We start from the raw sequence: 21,195 nt of genomic DNA on the forward strand, positions 1-21,195 counted from the left end.
CGGGCTCCACCGTGTCGCCCTGGCGAGTCTCTCAGAGCAACCGCAACCACGGATCCAGTTGCAGTTCCACGTCCTGAAGCGCGTCCAGCTCCGGGGAAAGTTGCGCGTACCTCCAAACACTCCAACAGCAAGCGGGAGCCGCGCGCAGTCAAGCGAATCTCCCCCAAAGTGGCCTTTTTCATCTCACAAGATTCACATCATTCAAGGCAAGTGAACAGATTGTGCCATCGAAAAAAGAAAAAAATAAACAGGCTATGAGAGACAAAATATGTCCACTGGGTCGCCACAAACATCTTCCAAAAGAGTGAAATCCTCCTTTGGCGGAGAAAGACAAAAACAAGGCCATGATCGTCCAAAAAAGCCTCAGCGTGTATTAAAAGATCACGACAGATGTTTTCCGCTGCGGATGAAGGGCGTGTGGACACGTTGAAGTCCAAGACAACTACTGGCACCGGTGCGGGCACGAGAGCGCAGTGGATTGGCTCTCTTTGCAAGGAGCTTTAACCCTCTATTGGCGCTACCTCGAGCCCGTGTCAGGAAAACCGGTGAAAATGAGATATACCCGATGCCCCCTACCCATTTTTTAATTGGCACACCTGGTTTTGAGACACCCAGTCACAAACGCTCCCTCTGAACCTTGGACCAGTATTAACTTGGTGTTCAGGGGGATCATGTTATGCGCCGATGTGCAACGGCCGCTGCTTGGAACTGAAGCGGATTTACGTGGCAAGATGTGAGACAATCTCTTTTTCGTTAATGGATGCTACAGCTTTGGGTTTTCTTTCAATATTTAGATTGTAGCACACGTGTTCCACTTTGATGTCCTTGATACACTGGTGAAAAGGAGGCTTTGATCCTCATCTTTCGTCTAGAATTGCTTCATGCAAGAAAGAGGGTGCAGAAAGTGCTTCAGATTGAATGACTGTCTGTGTCTTTGTTTTTTTGTTGTTGTTTTGACTTCAAGATGGTTCCACAAGAGTTTACAGCAGCTCCTGTATTTTGTTTTTCTACTTCTTCCTTTCCTTTACACTTTCTTTAATCACTTTGCTGCTGTAAAATGTCCATTTCTCCGCTGCAAAACTAATAAAATCTAATCCAATGCCACTCATCAAGTTACTGCATTCGGCACGGTTCCGACCTTCTAACCTCGACCCCTATTCCAATTCTGCAACTCAAGTAGAGCGAGCACAAAAAGGCGAGAGGTGAAATCGAAACAGATGAGACATGAATGCAATGACTATCTCAAAATTATTGGACAGGGTTTTGGTTTATAGTTCAGTCAGTTGTTTTTTTGTGTATAACTGTCAAAATAGTCGAAACCAGGGGTGTCAAAGTCATTGTAGTTCTGGTTTCCTCTGGAAGGCCGTTCGTTATGAATTTGGGGAAGCCATTACAATGTTTCATCTCCTCCACATGTTACATATAGAGCGCACAACAAATTAATCAATAACTACTTTTCAAATCTGAAGTCAAGAATAATAATAATTATTATTATTATTGTGGTTTACATCCAAAAAGATGACATTTTGGATCGGATTTTAGCAAGCATTCTGGAATTTCACAAGTTTGATTTGCTTTCGCGGACCGAAAAAATGATGTGGTGGGCCAGATTTGGCCCCTTGGCCTTGACTTTGACACCAGTGGTCTAAACCAAACAAAAGCATGATGGATGTTTGATGACAGTTCAAAATATGGAACAAAAAAAAAAAGCATATCACCTTTATCTGTTCACTGTTCTTTGTTTTCCCTCTTAATCCCCTCGGAAAAAAAACCTCTGTCTACGTTGTAGCGGTCACCCATTTTAATCCCATCCTCACCCAATTTAATCTCTGGGTCCGTCTAGCCATTTTTTAAGCCTTTTGTGTTCCCTTTTCCTCTTGTCCTGGCCTTTGTCTCACCTGTCACATTTAACACCGTTTCCCCTTTTGTCCAACCTGTGCATTGACTGCTTGAAAATGCTTTGTACTTCCTCACACTAGGTGGCGGTATGCACAGAAGACCACAAAGAAGACCAGGACAATCGCTCCCATTCCACCTGCATGGCAGACCATTGAAACCATTTGGATTCAAACTTCATCCAAAAGACCCCATCCTGGTGAGTCATTTTAAACTTGACATAGCGCTGGGTTCTCCGTTATCCATCTCTTGCTTTATAGTGACTCTGTTGACCTTTTACACCTGTCGCCTTAATTCCACCATGGCTCATTTCCTTTCTACTGGTGTCAGGGCTCATGACCAGATGAAACTTGAAAGCGCATAGAAGGATAAACTTCAAGGTCAGAGCATTGATGTGATGCACATCTGCGCATTTGATCAAAGTGTGGCTCAGCAGAGAAGAACCACACGTATACATCTGCAGGCGGGGGAGCGGTGGGGGCGTGTATATATATTTTAATATATATGTGTGTGTTGTTAGCGGGGTGGTTATATGACCAAAGAAAGGTCTGCGAGTTCTTGGACAGTTCTTTCATGTATAGTATTTGAGCTCCGGGTCTTAAAATGGTGACATTTACAACACCTGGGAGAGGAGATTTTCTGTTGCTTCGCAGATCAGGTCGGCGTAAATAACAGCTTGCAAAGCTATTTGGACAACTCTTGCTTTGCATGGAATCCTTGAAGCAGTTGAGCCGTGAGTAAACAGGCACTTTTAATTGCTTCATCCGTTTCATTGGCTAGCTTTGCGCATGTAACTTTAAAATGACTTTCGGGATTCGCAATGATTTTGTCACAGATGACTAAAAAAAACAAAAATCAAAGAAACATTTTCAGATTTTCTGCCATTTTGTCCTCTGGAGGTTTTTCGCCAAAGTCAGTTAGGTTTTCATTGCTTCAAGTTCAACAGTTTGAACATTTTGAGATCGCTGGCCTGAAATGGTCCCAAACAGAGTCTCCGTTGCGCAATCCCCATTTTCAAAGTCAGCTTTATTGTCAAATATGCTAATATGCATGACATACAGCACAGATGAAATTACTGTCCTCTCGGACCCAGCATGCAAGGCATTTATAATTACTTTAACAAACATCAACATGAAAACGCCAATTTGCCGGGAGAGGGGAGCCGCTGCGTGTTCACGCGCCGCCATCTTGGGGAAAAAAAAATGAAAAAATAACAAATATGACAAGACAAAGACACAGAGTCATTTTAACCTTTCTCCAGCACCAAAATGTGTGAGTTCCTTCCGAGACGGGAACAGTTTATTGACTGGAGAAAAAGTTCACCTTCAGTTTATTCAGTACCCACTTGGGTATTCTAACGCATTCCCTTTGCAACTTTAATCGTTCAGATTTTCTCATTTGAACCAGAAACGAAATGAAAGTTTCCAAGTGCTATGGTGGGATCATTGAATCGTTCATTGGACCGCCGTGGCCGTAATAATCTTCTCCGAGGTCTCTATAATTAACCTGCGAAAGAAAAACTCCAGAGGAAAAAAAGATGGATTAAGTCAGTGTCAGAGATATTCGGTCGGAAACTGTGGACAAAAGCTCGAACACAGGAAGATTGTATGTATGTGTGTGTGTGTGTGTGTGTGTGTGTGTGTGTGACAAGGTACCCGTTACGAAACGATTGACGTCAATGCAAACAAACGTCAAAGTAAAGCACTCCAAATTCCCTTTGACTCTTCCTGACGTGATGAAAATTCCTCCAATTTAGATTCCGACACAAACCGCTCTTCAGCCGGCAGCCTTTGCAGCTCAAATACCACCGCGGGGGGCGCAGAATCGCTGGCGTTGTGTCACGAGGGTCGGCGGCGTGAAGGTTGAAGAGAGCTCGAGAGGTTACTGCCGCTTATCGTTTGGGCGTCAGTTGGTCTTCTTTCTCTGGAGGCTTAGCTAAACACTGCGTAGAAAACTGTAGAGATAAGCACACCCGGATTTTCATGCACACCTGCTTCCGGCTGTTAGCTTGAACCATAGCGATGCACAACATTTCAATAAAATCGCTAATATCGTGGGTGGAGTCTTACTTTCTTTGCATCTTCTTCATATTTTTTCCCTGGATGGTTCTTCTTCTTCTTCTTCTTCTTCTTCTTCTTTTTCTTCTCTCTCACCCGCAGCATCAGCATGATTTGCCACAAGAGGTCAGGTGTTAATATGATTTCCTTGCTTGCAGATTCTGCACTCACCATAATCTCACAGAGGCACTCTTGCCAACTCAGTCTGCTATTTTGCAGTACCTGTTTCCTCATCCGGCAGGCGCAGACTGAAACCCCGAGAGAAAAAATGGGTTACATAAATGGTGGACGTAGTCACTTTCGGCCATTAGTTTCGCTAGAGTCGACACTTCCACCCCTTTAACTTTAAGAGAATATGCATCAGATATATCCCAGAAATCAATCAATATATTGCATTGAAGAAATATTTTGCAGTGTGGCAACCACGTGGGGGGATTCACACATGCCTCCAGTCGCAAAACACGCATGGCAGATTCAATGACTGATCAACTCTATGAGGATGCGCTATGGAAAAAAAAATGGTCGTATGGATATTTGACATGTCACAGACGGTTTAGCGCTTCACTTGCCTGACTTGCGGGCAATGTGAGTTCAGTTCCAACTCAGTGACCGTGTGAATGTCAGTCTGAATGTGCCTGTCTGTACGTGCCCTGTGATTGACGGGCGACCAGTACGGCGTGTAGTCGTCTGTCTTTCGCCTCGAGTCAGGTGGGATAAACTCCAGCTCCATGAAACCTTCAACGGAATGCGCTATGAAGAAAATGGAAGAAGTGATACATGTATGGTGATGATCTTGACCTAGGTGCCGTTGATGTAAGGAATCTTAAAAGTTTGTGGCTCTCAATCAGCATTTCCAAAATCCTGCTAGCCTGAACTCCTGCACTGTCCCACTTCCATGTATTTGGCCCACATTGATGTACCTTCACTCGCGCTCTCAACTTTTTTCTTTTTGAAATTCCACTGCCACTCCTTCCCACAGTGTAAGAGTGCGGAACAATCAGTTTGGAGTCTCGGAGTGATGATCAGTTTTCTTATCCGCTGAGAGGAATGCATTGGATACATAAAGGTCGGTCGGGAGGGGTGATGAAGCTGATAGTAGTGAGTCACAACCAAGTAGAAATCACGCTGATAAGGGTCCAACCCAAAAGGGGACCTGAGAGAGGGAAGAAGGGATCAGATTTGGGGACAAAAGGCACAGAGGATCGTTGTTTGGTACCAGGTGATTCATAAGGATGGGGGAGCGGGGCTGCACTTCAAAGAGGAGAAATTTAGTGGACTGTAGACAGTTCGAAAGGATGGTGGCTCGAAGGCAGGGCTCGGGAACCTTTTTGACTAAGATAGCAACAAAAGTCAAATACAGGTAACATCCGACTTACGACCACCCATACTTACCACCACAACCTCCAGGCCCTGTTTTAAAAATAAAAATAATTCTACGCCTGGCACCGCGTACGACAATGTTGGCCAGCCAGCATCTCACTTTCGCACAGCAGTCGACCCTGTGATGCCACCGGAGGGAGAAGTTCCGTCATTTTTTTTGAACTCGTCGGGCTTATTTAAAAGGGACGTTTACCTTTTTCAACATGAACGGCCAGTATCATCCAATCAAAATTGCGCTTTCCGCCAACTGCAGCCAAAACAGGAAATGAACAACGAAAAGCGACGATATGTATTTAGTTTTATCGGCAAGCCAGATGCAATCATCAAAAGAGCCAGAGATGGCTTGCGAGCCATCGGTTCCCGACACCTGCTCTAAGGAAAGTCAGTTTCCTGTTTTTTTTTTTAAACATTCCATCGAAACGTCCTTCTGTAATGGACACTCGCACGGATAATAAACACAAGAAGTAGACTGTGAATGATTGCCTCATGGAAGGAAACAAACGCCCTGAGCAATAGATTGACATTTGGGACTGGTGAGCCAAGCAGAAGGCAGTTGATTTAGAGAGCGCACAGACACGGGACGGACCCCGATGATATTTATACTTGGACGCTACTAGCATACACACGTACACTGTATACACTCGTCAAAGCAAAACAAAAAAAAGGTTCTGTCAACTGTGCATGTTTTTGGCACACCTTTTCAGATAACATCAATGTGTCGTTGTCACTAAATCACTCTCCAAAATTCAACGTCATCGGACTTTCCGCCTGGCCTGGACAGAAAAAGCAATCGTCGCATAATTGTCTGAGCTCCTGTTGAATTTCGATATTAACTGTATTTGTCGTCGTCTTCACTTTGTTGTTGTTCATAATTTGATTTGGTGACCTCTGCATCCTCATCAAACTGAAGGATTGCAATCATGTGAACACTGAGAGGAAAGGATAGATTAGAAAGAGCCGTATTGCCGCTCCTTCCCACCAACTGCTGTCAGGCTTCTCAATAATCACATTTCCCCACTGTGGGACGATCAAAGGTTTTCTGATTCTGATTTTGCTTATTTTTTTTTATGTGCTGTTTGTATGACTTTACTGTAGCATAAATATACTGTAGATAATGCCACCGTTTTTCCCAACATTTGCATGCCCACACGTTCCCATCAACAACATGTTGCAATTAACATATTATACGACATTTCTGTTCTGTTTTAAAGAGTAAAAAAAGAAAGAAAACTTAAAATACCATTCGGAGAACATTGCAAAGCACTGTTGAGTAGGCTGTGTATTATCTGCACTGTTTTTTTGGCCTCCTGCTTAATTTAAATGTTAAGGAGCCCCTTAGGTGACGTGGAGAAGAAAATGCGTTATGTGGCAAATTTTGCAAGGCAACGCAAAACAGTGTGGGAAGGCATTTTTTGTTTTACTTCCACTTTTTTCTGTATTGTCATTTCAAGTACTAATTGGCAAGCGTGACCCCCAAACGTTGAGTAAACACTTTCAGAGTATTAAAAAATGTATACAATAAGTTGGACTCATAGGATAGGTTACGATGTCATGATATGGCGATATTTTACAGCTAAAAAAATAAATGATAAGTGAACGCTCTGCAGTTGTTTGTGCAAGTCGTTGTCTGGCTTCAAAGGTTGTTTGCTTCTGACATCTACTGGCCATTACAGAAATTGCTAGGTCATTCTTTTGGGTTGACCACAGTGAAAATATTGCAGGATGGGTTAAAAAAAAAGCTTTTGTAAATGGCCGTATTTTCCGGTGTATAAGGCGCACCCAAAAGCCTTCATTTAATTCAAAAGATGACCTTGAGCCTTATACGGTGCGCCTTATATGTGAAGTCATATTGAGCCACAACAGGTCAGCAGCCACTGACTCCATTTCCCCCTGTAGTAGTGCGTAACCCTAGCCTCTAGTGCAGCGCCTTATAATGTGATGCAAATTTCCCCATTGTGGGACGAATAAAGCTTTTCTGGTTCTGATTCTGATGCGGCTTATATTGTATTTGGAAAACTTTTATATCTGTATATATATTATTTCAAAAACATTTTGCATTCATTGAAGGTGCGCCTTATAGTCCGGTGCGCCTTGTATATGGAAAATGTTTGAAAATACACCATTCATTGGGAGTGAGCCTTATCCTGTAATGTGATGTGCCTCATATATGGAAAACTTTTATATATGTATTTATATATTATATTTGGAAAACATTTTTCATTCAATGAAGGTGCACCTTATAGTCCGGTGCGCTTTGTATATGAAAAAAGGTTGAAACTATGGTATTTGGAAAGTACAAGTACACTTTTACCACTGCTCAGCTACAAAAGTCCATTCAAACATGTTTTTGCTCATTTTTGTAGCCAAAATATGAACACTACCCCTCAACAACAGTTAACTGAATACGAAAATAAAAATGTATGACCGTTTCAAGCTGAACTTTGTCGATGGCGAGACACAAGCTGTTTTGAGCAATGTGCTTCGAATTTAAGGACAAAATGTCAACGGCATCATCCTTGCATATAAAATGGCTCCTGTTTTGCATACCTTGTTATGCTTGCGGCCATGAAATCACATCATTGCCACAATGGCGGAAGGCAGCGGCACAATTAAAGAGCAATGGTCCAAATCTTCAACTTGATGTCAGTCGCTCTGCCGAATAACTTCAGTGATCATCAACTCTCCATATGACTAAATAACAAGCAGCAACAATAAAACAGCCCGCTGGGCACTATAAGGTTTTTGCTTTTAATGTAGATCATAAATGCAATTGATTGATCATTCTTTCAACCAAATGGGGGCGCTATGAGTACACGGTTGCATTTGGATAGTTTCATCCTTGCTTTCCAATCTTGACGTTCATGTTTTGGGAATGTGGGAGGAAGCAGGAGGACCGAGGGAACACCCACATAAGCACCGAGAGAACTTGGCAAGACAGGAACAATCAAGCCTGAAAAAATCACATCCTGATCCCACATGCGATATTAGACAAAATTATGATTAATACGACTCTGAATGTAGCCTTATTTGATTTATAGGCAGAATGTGTTGGATTAAATGACTTATTGTTCATTCACTATCATTTAGCCAGTGAATTCAAATGATATTGTGATATCATGTGTGAATTTACCGGAAATCTTTCAATTGTAAGGACTTCTCTGGGATAATGATGCTGTGGGTGATGGACACTTGGGGACAGCCAGAAGTCAGCCCTGTGGGTAGAAAAACATTCAGAACGACAGCGGCAACTGTGCGCTAGATACGGCTAATTAAGGACATCAATGCACTAATCAGACCTCGGCTTCATCGTTGTCTGCGCTTTTGATGGAGTTGACCCAGAAATTAATCGCATGCGTTGACAATGGGATTCATAGATGGTGGACACATTTCCAGTCAATTTTAGCCTTCACATTTGCATTCTCAGTTAGGTACATAGGAAGTAAAAAAGGAAGAAATATATATATATATATATATATATATATATATATATATATATATATATATATATATATATATATATATATATATATATATATATATATATTTTGATGGAAGTGTGCCGCTCTTAACTGGGATTGAATTGTTTGTAAAAGCACAAAAGACAAGCGGCTAAGAACAGAAAAGATGAAATAGCCTCATCAATATTGATATCCATGCAGCTCGGCCCGGGTTCAAATCAATTTCAGGCTTTGTTGGCATGACTATTGTTTGTCTCACATGGACGATGGCCAAGGCGCAAAATGCATACCATATATATATATATATATATATATATATATATATATATATATATATATATATATATATATACGGTACACGTAGCGTCATGATAAGAAGGCATTCCCGTTGTGTCTTGCTGATGACGGCGTTCATGTGTGCAAGTGAAGCGAAAATGACAACGTCGGCAAAAAGCAAACGAGACGAACCATACCTCCAGCTCATCCAAAGACCAAACCAGATAACACCAAAAGAAATATCACATCCAGAAGTCAATATTTTATCAAGATAAAGGCGGAAGGTGGCGACGGAATATGGATGAGGGTGATGGGAATAAAACTAAAATAAAAATGTGATAATGTGGGCTAATGTATTCATCCGGCATGCAAATAGTGTGACATATAATGCTCTTATCTGTAATTATATTAAGCAGCGTTTTTGTGTAACTTGTTTATTTTGCTCATGCTCGGGTGACAAAGTACATGTTTGCATGCGTGTTTGACCTGCCCGTTGGGGGAGCGCAGCTATGATGAGGAGACGCGTATATGCAAAAAAAAATAATCAAAAATGACATGGCTGTATAAGTGTGTGCATGGACGTTCAAGCGTCTGTGTGTTTGTGTACACTATCAGCAGCCATCTTCCTTCCTCCTTCACAATATTGTGATGTTTTTATCCTTGCGCGATTGCTCCACTTCCTCTGAGCCAAAACACGCAGCAACTGTCTGGAGGCGCAGCGCCAGCCTCCATAAAACATGAGCGCGCACATCCACCCCAGCAAACAGACGCTGGCCGCGAGTCGCACATCAAGACGCGCTCGCTCAGGCCGCGTTTACACTGCCGTGAACACCGACGCTCGCTAAGTGGAAGTTTGCACGCAAACATGGCGGCCAGGAGAGTTACCTCAGGCCAGCTGACATCTGGAAAAATCAACCTTCCTTTTCTCTTTTTGACCATTGTTACGGCAGTGAAGTTTCATTCATTAGCGCTCAGTCCTTTCATCGCCAGTCGTGGGCATTTTGACCTTTTGACCTCCACAGCACAAATGAATGAGAGTAAATCATTCACTGCCAATCACAAACTGATTCGGGAATTGCAAATATGGCGTCGAGCGCCATTCTCCAAATTGTTTGGGTTTTATTTTTTTCACACTTGGGTGCCGATAAAGCATTTTTTGTTTTCCACAAGGGGGCAGCATTTTCCTGTTTTCCATGTTCCAGCTTCAGCTGTTGTTCGAGAGAGGAAGAGGAAGAGAGAGAGACTCATTTCCACTCAACCTTTTTCGGACTTCACTCCTATAAAATGAACTTTGCTAATTAGTAGCACCCATGAAAATTGGACTTCCATGAATGTATGCGTTATCGCTTGTGCCGTATTTCATGGTCTGGCTGAAGGGGAGATCAAGCGTGGAGTGACGTTTGCACTCTTTGATTGAAGTGTCGTGCAAAATGAAAATGGAGGCAGAGCTGATGAACTTTGCCACACACAGTTCCGTATTTTGCGCACTACACATAAAAGCCTAGAATCTCTTCCAAAAATGACCATGCGCCTTATAATCCGCTGCGCTTTATACAGGTTACATCCGACTTGCGCCCATCTCGACTTACGACCACGACCTCCAGACCCTCTTTTTACAGTTTTAATTCTACGCCTGGCACCGCAACGCGCCAGCAGGCTGGCAACGCGGACAACAATTTTGTCCAGCCAGCCAGCATCTCACGCTCGCACAGCAATCGACCGTGTGATGGCACCAGAGGGGGGAGTTTGCCAGTCGTTTAGCCTCCGAGTCTCTAGTCCACATTTTGAATGGATCTCGACTTATGACCATTTGGTCGGAACGGAACTCGGTCGTAAGTGGGATATTACTTGTACTGTATATGGAAACACGTTTTAGAATGTGTTAGTCGTTGAAGGTGCGCCTTATAATCCGATCTTCCGGAAAATACAGCAGAGTAAACAAATAGTGATTCATGACTCCAATTCAACTATGTGGGTATTTCTGAAACCCCCAAAACTTTGTTTGTGAGTTGCTAATCCCTTCTGAGCGCCGGGGCGAAGAAACGGATTGCTTGCCAAACTGAAAATAGTACAAATCTACGTTTGCCTACGGGGCGCTTGTGTGGGTGGGAGCTCGTACATTTGGAGAACCCCATCCCACACCCAGATTTGAACCCGCATTGTTCAATGATATTCTGATTAATTTGTTCTTTTTTGTCCCATAATATCTTTCGTTTAGGAGTGTGCGTCTGTTCGGACATCTGCTTTGCCATTCTCCGAATGGCTTTACAATACATTTGAATTGGACCGAAGGCACCCCTGTGTCAAATTGGGATTTTTTGGGATATCCTTGGCTGGGTTTTCTCGGGGTACTTTTTGACCTTCTCTCCATTGCTGATTCAGCTTCCTGCTTGTTCTTTTGTTGTGTTTGCCAAAACGAGTCAGTCAGATTTTTGCGTCAAATTGATAAGACAGTGGATAAGGCGGCGAGGGTAAACACAGTTTGTAAGCTACACTTCTGTTCACCTCGCCATCTATTTTTCATGGGCCTCGATGATTCTTTCATGAAGCCAGCTAGTTGCACATAATTCATAACGTGGGCTGCGGAAAGTAGGACAGCATAAGACGCAGCGGGCGGGTGGGGGCCGAGAGGTGTTGTGGGGGGTCTGCAGGGGAGGATGAGACGGTGGAGGAAAAATCAGGGTGACGAAAAACATGTTGACTGAGGGGGAGAGAGAGAGAGAAAGAGAAGGCGATGGAATGATGCTGGGAACCCAGTCTGTTTACAGCAAAGAAGATGGCGGCGGCGGAGGGGTGGGGGGGGGGGTGCGGAAATTGAGAAAGTAGAAGATTAAAGGCAGGAGAAAGTCAAATTGACAAGCAGCAAACACCCGAGGACACTCTTAACAAGTGAGAGTGGGATGTCCAACTGAGACATCTTTATCAAGCAATGAGAGGCGGTTGGGGGGGATCTGCAGCAACGGGAAAACTTCCATTACTTCCGTTTCACTTATCGTTTACACCCAGACAAGAACAACAAAGTGTGATATGGAGACACCTCTTTCTATGAGTGCTCTAGCTGGCTGGCTAGCTATCAATGGGCTAGCTATCAAGCTACCTACTTAGCTATCTATTTGCTATACGTATTGTTAGTATCTATTAGCTATCTATTAGTGGTCTATCTGGCTGGCTAGCTTTCTATTAGCTAGCTTTCCATCTATTTGAGTTACTTCCGGGTTGAGTGAATGCTGGCGCGTGTGGCTGCCGCTGCTCACCCGCGGAAAAACTGATCATGTGACCATAAAGTGACCATGAGAGTTTTGAAAGGCACTTATACATGAAATGTATTATTATTATTATATTTATTTCTCGTGTGTGTATGTTTTCAAATCTCCGTATTCATGTTCCTGCGCTGTACTCATCTACTGCGTTCCTGCGCCTGCCGCCACACTTCCAATTTGCAGCCCCCAATCCTCTCTCTAGCTCTTCTTTGCTTTTAGCTTTCCTCCCTCCTTCTGTCTGAGGCTCCGTCTCACTTCCTCTCCGCTCTTTCGGGATTATGGAGATGAGAACGTCATTGTTTGACGATCGGGAGTCATCTGCGATCCTTTGGTGACATTTTTCGGTGCAGCCGACAGGAGATAGTGGCACCACCGGGATAGAAAGCAGGTGGCTGTCAAATTTAGCAGCACGCCTCGGAATAAGCTACCATAAAAGTAGACGTATTAACATACAGTGAACTCCTGTAATACGTAAACGCGTCGGCTAAACACAATCAGACCGAGAGATTTAAACAGCTTCTTCCCCATTGCCATTAACTCTCTAAACAGTTACCCAAATAGAACTTTATACTGCCTCTTGGCAATTTTTTTGACGATGATACTAGTGCAGCGTGTTCTACCGGAGACAAATTCCTCGTGTGTTCTACATACTTGGCAATAAAGATGATTCTGATCCACGAAAGCTCACGTAGGCGAACGGCAACATGTTTTAAACTTAAGCAAGCTGTTAGAGTGGTGGAACAAACTAGATCTGGCAACCGCCACACGGGTATCAGATGGCGAGGGCAGGCGGTTGAGGGGGGCGGGGGGGTGCCTTTTTTGTTTTTTGTAGTCTTCCTGAATTGACCCTTTTGAAGTTTTCATTTCCCGTTGCCGGTGTTTACCGAGGGTATTGGAGGTTCCGAACAGAGTGGGGGTAGACTTCGAAGGTAATATGATCCATTTGTCACAGTTACAGTCAGACACGCAAATAATTTGATCAAATACAGGTTGTGACCTGCTATATATTATATCTGCCTGCATTATGAATGGGCTTGGACCGGGCACCAGTTCATTTCCTTTGCAATTAGCCCAAGCCGCAGGCAGCGAAACGGGATTACGGTATTACTGATGTATACGCACAGGATAAACGACACAGGCAAGTTGATGTAAATAAAGGATCTGTCACAGTCCCATCTGGCGTTTTAATATATAGTTTTTTGCTACCGTTGGGCTCCATTGCCATTGGCTCCCATTTGTCTACCGGACTCCTTTAGTATCAACCTTGCGGAGTCCCACAAAGCCTTGGAATTAATTCTATTTTCCCAATAAAGTTTAGACGTTTCATTGCTGCAAAACAGTCAAAACAGCCAGCGTTGACTTTACCCCTCGTTCCGGTTCTGGATGAAGTCCAGATTCTGTTGCAGCTCTTAGTCAAGCACTCCAGTCTTCCGTCTGAGCTCCACCAACCCTTCCCAGTCTCTGGTTCAGTGCATCTACTTATTTGTGCAGTCTCTTGCTAATATGAGTTGTCCCTCTAATGTACTCATTCCTGATCCTATCCAACCTGGTCACTCCCAAAGAAAACCTCAACATCTTCAGCTCTGCTACCTCCAGCTCTGCTTCCTGTCTTTTCTTCAGTGGCACTGGCTCCAGTCCAAACATCACGGCTGCTCTCACCACTGGTTTATACACCTTTCCTTTCATTCTAGCTGAAACCCTTCTATCACACATCACACCTGACATTTTTCTCCAGCCGCTCCAGCCTGCCTGGACACGTTTCTTCACCTCTTTTCCACACTCTCCATTGCTCTGGACAGTTGACCCCAAGTACTTAAAATCCTCCACTTTCTTTATCTCTTCTCCCTGTAGCATTAGTCTTGCACTTGGATCTCTCACATTCACACACATATATTCCGTCTTGCTGCGACTGATCTTCATTCCTCTCCTTTCCAGGGCATATCTCCACATCTCTAGTTTCTCCGCCACCTGTTCCCCGTTCTCGCTACAGATCACAATGTCATCTGCAAACATCATGGTCCAAGGAGATTCTTGTGTGACTGCTTACATGAAGTCATAATTCGCCCGAGTCTCATTAATAGGCCTGTTACGCAAAAAAATAATAATTTTGGTTCATGCTAAGATAAGGATTGCCATTGCACAATTAGCTAAAAGGGATTTACTTTCACATATTATTTTTTTATATCCAGGTAACATCCGGCTTATGGCCAGCTCGATTTACGACCACCCGTACTTATGACCACGATCTATAGACCCTATTTTTAAAATGTTAATTCTACGCCTGGCCAGGCCGGCAACGTGTACAACAATTGTGGCCAGCCAGCAAGCCGGCGTCTCACTCTCACACAGCAGTTGACCGTGTGATGGCACCAGAGTTTGCCAGTCATTTAGCCTCCGAGTCTCTCTTCAACATTTTGAATGGATTTCGACGTACGGCCATTTCGACTTACGACCGTTTGGTCGGAACGGAACCCGGTCGTAAGTCAGATGTTACTTGTATTCTGTGAATTCTGAGTTGAGTGATAAAATGAGCAGCAGTATTTGGAGCGCCATGCTGTGAAAATGGAGCGAGAATATCAGCAGCCGTGCCTGCCAGACTCGCTGAGCTGCTAAGCAGGGCTTAACCATGCCCAAGGGGGTGTGTATGAATGTGTGTGTGTGTGTGCAAGTGTGTATTTTGGGGAGCTTTCTTTCTTGATAAGCCCCGAAAACACGAGTTGTGTGTTTTCGGGTTCAACGAGAGGCCAAAGAGTCAGAAGAGCGAAACTTTGTTTGTAGGTTGATGACACGCCATTTTGTTCGTTGGCTGGCGATGACGAACTGGAAGTTCGTGGATGGGCGCAGGACGGCGATGTGGCCATGGGTCATCTTTCCGCACCAGTGAAAATCGGATGAAATTGCTCTCATGATAATTGAGCTGCGTTTTACAACGCGGCCTCCTGCGCACTAGGCGACCATATTGCGCTCCGGACCATTAATTGCGCTCCGGACGTGTTCACGAAAATGAAAGATCATTCAAATGGGGCAGTTTGCTCCTTCGTTTTGGGTCTCCTTCCATTTGAAAAGTGGTTTTCATCTTGTGTTCACTTGTCGGTTGACATTCCCGCCTCCTTGGTGTCACACCTGAGCGGGCTGGCAAGAAATAACGGTTGATGGTCGAGCCCACCAGGGTCCCGTCAGCTCTCATTGCACCCAATTAGCTCGTTTGGAAATAAAACAGTGGCGCGTGCTGGAGTCCAGCCAGGTGCTGCACACCTTCGGGAAAAACAAACAAGTGTCACACACATTGAAGGGCATGGCTTAGTTTCACGCCACATCGCTGCTTTTCCACACAATAAATACAGAAATAAACAGATGGATGGATGAATGAATGAATTCATAAATAAATGGATAAACACATAAATGACCAGACAAATAAACAATAAATGGATAAATAAATAAATAGAGGGATGGATTTATAAATAAATGGATAAATAAACAAATCAAGAAATAAATAAATAGATGGATAGACTGATAGATGGATGAATGAATGAATGATTTCATAAATAAATGGATAAATAAACAAATAAATGAACAGACAAATAAATACATAAATGCATACATAAATAAATACATGGATAAATAAATTAACAGATCATAACTAACTAAATAACAAATAAATAAATACATAAATAATATAAATCCATACATAGACAGATACATAGATAGATAAATGAATGAATTGATAAATGGATAAAAAAACAAATAAATGAATAAAAACATGAACAGATAAACAAACAAATATATACCAACTAACTAAATAAATAATTAAATACATTATAATAAATAAATATAATCATAATAATTAATAATAATGACATACATACATTTTTATATGGCTTCGCAAGATGCTTGCATGACAGCTTCCTTATTTCAATCATTAAAAAAAAAATATGGTCGCTGGTCTCATGTTTACTTGCTAGTTCTATTTTGTGTTTTTTTGCGGGAGCAAAATAAACACTAAATGACACCATTAAAAAACAAATAAATGACATCATCATCTTCACCATCGTCATCTGCCAATGTGCTTTAGGAGGCATTCTTCTCCACAAACATTCAGCAACAACACTTTCTGAAAGACACACTTTCCTGCCATCTCACCGCCACCCCCACACCCGCTGTTACACACACACACACACACACACACACACACACACGCGCACACACACACACACACACACACACACACACGCACAACAACCTGGTACTCCACCTACGATGCTCAGCGTTTACATGAAGAGCATGCAAGAAGTGTTTGAGGTTGTATTTTCTTCCTCCGCAAGGTGAGAATGTTTATGATTTGCAAAAGAGGAGGTGATGCCATCTGCTACGTAGCTTCACACATTTCACAATGTGGAATCTGGCTTCAAAAAATGGTCACAGGAAGTGTCCGCAAAGTGCATGCGGCGGACTGTCGGAAGACTTGGATCGGATTGGATTGGATGTACCTTCATTCGTCTCGCAGCGGAGAAATGGACATTTCACAGCAGCAAAGTTATGAAAGGAAGAGGAAAGGAAAGAAAGAAGTAGCAAAACAAAGCTTGTGGAAAGGAAGCCACAACTCGCGGCGCCATCTTGAAGTCAAAAAACTAATAAATAAATGAAATAACAACACAAAGGCACCGAGAGTCATTCATTCTTCAGCACTTGCTGTACCCTCTTTGTGACATGAAGCAGTTCTCGATGAAAGATCAAAGCATCATTTTCGATGAAACTGAACCGACTGGACAAGGGTGTTGTGTAGTTGTATTAATTTTTTGACAGAGTTGATGATGCACAGTTGTGATTGACACTTTTCTTAATAATAATAATAATAATAATACATTTTATTTCAAGCGCCTTTCAGAGCTCTCAAGGACACTTTACAGTCACAGACAAGCATAGATACAATAATAAATAAAATGCAATAATATATATATACACTATATATATATAATAAAATAAATAGATAATAAATAAAATACAATACAATGATAATTTCTGCGGGACTTAAACATGACTAGACGTAAGCAGTGTTTGCACTTTTGTAGAAAATGACTTGTTAAAATACAGACATCAATCATAGTATTTAGTGTCCAGTTATCTTGGACTTTTAATCACCCGTACTGCAGCATCTAGAAGGCGGGCTAAAGAATCCATTGTTTAGAAAATGAAGAAGCGTACGGCGTAGTGACCAACAGAGCGAAAAGTAGGAGTGCAGTAACGCTTGTCAGTGAGTCACCATTGCTAAAGTTGACACCATAGATTCACACCTTAATTTGGCCCAAGCCAAGCTGTCTGGAACAACAACATGCAAAAAAAAAAAAAACACACACACACACAAAAAAAAAAAAACACAAAACACAAAAGCAGCACAATGGAGAAAAATATCAAAAAAGTGATCAAATAAAACCTGTGTTTCTATCAACTATGTGGACATGACTATGATGAAATCCTTATTTTTAACGCATTCACTGCCAGAAGATGTGCAAAGATGTGTCCACTCCAGTGCCAGGGTTTTTGTCATTGTCACTCCAATTGCAGGACCCACAGAATATTGCCATTTCAATACAGCGTTAGAAACCTTAGACTCTCTTCTTTCATCTAAATGGTATGGGTCTGGAGTTATATGAGCTTGAAATGAGGGCGTCTGTCCAAAATGGATGCAACATTTAGCTTGTAGTAGCTATGACGTCCCTGATCCATTGCTGAAAAGGATGATTTAATCCTCTCCTCTTGCATATAGAGCTGCTTCATGTCACAAAGAAGATACAGCAAGTGCTGAAGAATGAATATACTCAGTGTCTTTGTGTTGTCATATTATAATTTTTTTTGTTTTGTTTTTTAGACTTCAAGATGGCGCGGCGAGAGTGGCTGCCTTTCCTGCAGCTCCTGGATTTCTTTATTTCTACTTCTTTCTTTCCTTTCCTCTTCCTTTCATCACTTTGCTGCTGTGAAATGTCAATTTCTCCACTGCGAGACCAATAAAGGTACAATATAGCGCTTTAACAAAAGCTGAAGCTGGAACAAAGTGCTAACATGGACAAAAGGGAAATGCTTCCCCCTTGTGGGAAAGTAAAAACATTGTCAAAGGCCTTGGTAATGCCGCTCTCCGTCATATTCTCAATTCCCGAATAAATTTGTGAATGGCATTGAGTTAATTGTTGTTTTTGTACTGATGAAATCTGTCTCTCTGTTTCTTTCCCCCTGCGCTTTTTTTGGCACAAAGCCCCACGAGGATGAATTTGGTGGCCTTTGTTTGCAAGGAGAATCCTGCGGCGGGACTTGACCTGCTCGCTCTGCGTGATTGGACTACTTTGGATGTTTGGCTCAGCCCCCGAGCCGCCCACCACCGTCAACCCAACAGTCTCTCGAGTCCAGCTGGTGCTCGAGCAGTTGAGTCGCCGACGCGCAATATGAGCCCTCCCTCGCTTCGCCAAACGCCCTCCACCCCCTCCACGCACGTCACGTCACTCGTGATTCCACCGCGCCGCCGCTGAGTCGGAAGCGGCTGTTTGTTTTCTCTTCTTTGGCTTTTTCTTTGCTTTTGGACGCGCCATGAAAGCGCGTCGAAGGAGTTGCGTCGCGGCGATGGTGGCGTGGACGTGGATTTGGAGGGCGGCGTGGTGCATGCCGGCAAATGAAGGTAAGCTGTCAGTCAGCCTCGCTTCTCTTTTACAATTTAACGTGCTCCTGACGTGTTGAATTATTCGACGGACCACCTTGCGCGCGAACGCGGCGATCCGATGACTTGTTCCCGATCGTGTGCTCGTCTCGTGCAAACGTGAACCAAAGTGACTTGAGATGAAGCCAGCGGCTCCCAAGCGGCTTCGAAGCGGCTCCCAAGCGGCTTCGAAGCGGCTTCCAAGCGGCTTCCAAGCGGCTTCCAAGCGGCTTCCAAGCGGCTTCCAAGCGGCTTCCAAGCGGCTGCTGTCGCGACACTCTGGAAGCGAGTGGCAGCTTTTCTGTGCAGATTCTCATCGCGTCAGATGAAGGCTATTGTCGAGCTTGTTTAGTTGGCAAAGGGGAGCGCATTCTTCAACCAGCAGCTTATTCTTCACATGATAGATTTATTTGGGAAAGAAAAAGAAAAAAAGTTAAGACTGCCTTGAAAGTGTTTGTCGATTGTGTGGACGTAAAATGGGTTACTTTCAATGGATTGTTGAAATCCACCTGATACATCACGCTGTCTTAATTGGATTGGATTGGATGTCCCTTTATTCATCTCGCAGTGGAGAAATTGACATTTTACAGCAGCAAAGTTATGAACGGAAAGAAAGAAGTAGAAAACAGCAACTAAGCAAGAAAAAACAAAAGCCAAAGTAATTGGGGAATGGCGCTCTACGTCATATTTTCAATTCTTGAATAAATTCGGGAATGAGTGAAATGCAAGGGTCAAAGTCCTTTTTTTTTCTCCAATGTGCCCAAAATACCCGCTATTAAAATGGCATCTGTGTGCTGTATCTTTGAAAGAAGAGCAAGGCAACAGCGAAAGGGCCCTTTGGTCAACAACGACTTTTGCGAACGCCCCCGAGTAGATCATTGGCGTGAGTTAAGCGCTTGAAGGTAGCGTGAAAGCGGACACGATGGAGTTCAGCATGGCTTATCGCTTCTTTATGGCCTCATTAGTTGCAGTCGTCTGCGCCAAAGGACATCTTTTATTATTCTCAGACTTGAAGACTAGCCCAGTGTGGAGGACAAGGCTTGGAGAAGGGACAGAGTCTCACATTCCGGATTGATTTATTTACTCACACATATACTCTACATATTTTTTTTATACATTTAGATATGTATTTTTATTGATGTATTTATTTATTTGTATATACAGTAAAGTCTCGTTATATCGATATTCAAGGGAGTCCAAAAAAATATCGATATAACCGGGACTATCGATATATCCGACCCTGTTTGCATGTAATTTTCTCCGTGTGTGCATAGAAATAGTATCGATATAACCGGGACTATCGATATATCCGATATCGATATAACGAGACTTTACTGTATCATATATACGTAACATCCGACTTACGACCGGGTTCCGTTCCGACCAAACGGTGGTAAGTCAAAATGGTGGTAAGTCGGAATTCATCGAAAATGCTGACTAGAGACTCGGAGGCTAAATGACCGGTGAACCCCCCCCCCCTCTGGTGCCATCACACAGTCGATTGCTGTGCGAGAGTGAGATGCTGGCTGGCCAAAATTGTCGGACGCGTTGTCGTAGAATTAAGATTTTAAAAATGTGGTCGTAAGTACGGGTCGTAAGTCGAGCCGTTCGTAAGTCGGATGTTACTTGTACATATTTTTCTTCTTTGAACAAATATGCAAAGCACATCAAATAAAAATGTGCCGAGTCATCGCTCGTTGCCTTAAAGCACAGGTGTCAAAGTTAAGGCACGCGGGCCAAATCTGGCCCACCACCTCATTTTATTCGGCCCGCAAAAGCAAATCAAACTTGTGAAATTTCATAATGTTGGCTAAAGTTGGCACCCAAATTTCAAATTGTCACATGAAAATCACAACAACTGTCATTATTTTTTACTTCAAATTTGAAAACGACATTGATTAATTTGTTATGCGCTCTATATGAAATATGTGGGGGGGAAGAAATCTTCTAAAGGCTTCCCCAAATTCTTAACGGCCCCCAAGATTAAACTGGAACTACAATGTGGCCCGTGGCTTTGACATTGACTATCTATTTGCTATCCATTTGCTATCTATGTGCTATCTATCTAGCTACCTAGCTAGCTATCTATTTGCTAGATATTAGCTAGCTACCTAGCTGGCTATCTATTTTCTATCTATTAGCTATCTGGCTAGCTAGCTAGTTATGCAGCTGGGTACTTATTAGCT

The 21,195-nt window shown here is 43.0% G+C and overlaps 1 protein-coding gene across 4 annotated transcripts in view; it reads left to right on the forward strand.

The window, feature by feature from the left end:
• Window positions 1-70: 70 nt before the first annotated feature.
• The window catches only part of unm_sa34860 (un-named sa34860), a 57,352-nt gene continuing 36,227 nt past the window's right edge, over window positions 71-21,195 (forward strand). For 2 of the 4 annotated variants that reach the window (XM_089020090.1, XM_089020094.1), the window contains exons 1-3: window positions 717-733; window positions 1,980-2,095; window positions 18,575-18,991. In XM_089020090.1, the coding sequence (XP_088876216.1) occupies window positions 18,904-18,991 (88 nt within the window). In that variant the 5' untranslated portion in view covers window positions 717-733; window positions 1,980-2,095; window positions 18,575-18,903. Of the gene's footprint in view, window positions 207-716; window positions 734-1,979; window positions 2,096-18,193; window positions 18,336-18,574; window positions 18,992-21,195 lie in introns of those variants that run through there. The other 2 variants (XM_089020091.1, XM_089020093.1) reach the window with 2 other exon arrangements.

Source organism: Hippocampus bargibanti, linkage group LG18 (assembly GCF_051943395.1).
Source record: "Hippocampus bargibanti isolate YZ-2025 linkage group LG18, ASM5194339v1, whole genome shotgun sequence".
In the NCBI taxonomy this organism is placed as follows: Eukaryota; Metazoa; Chordata; class Actinopteri; order Syngnathiformes; family Syngnathidae; genus Hippocampus; species Hippocampus bargibanti.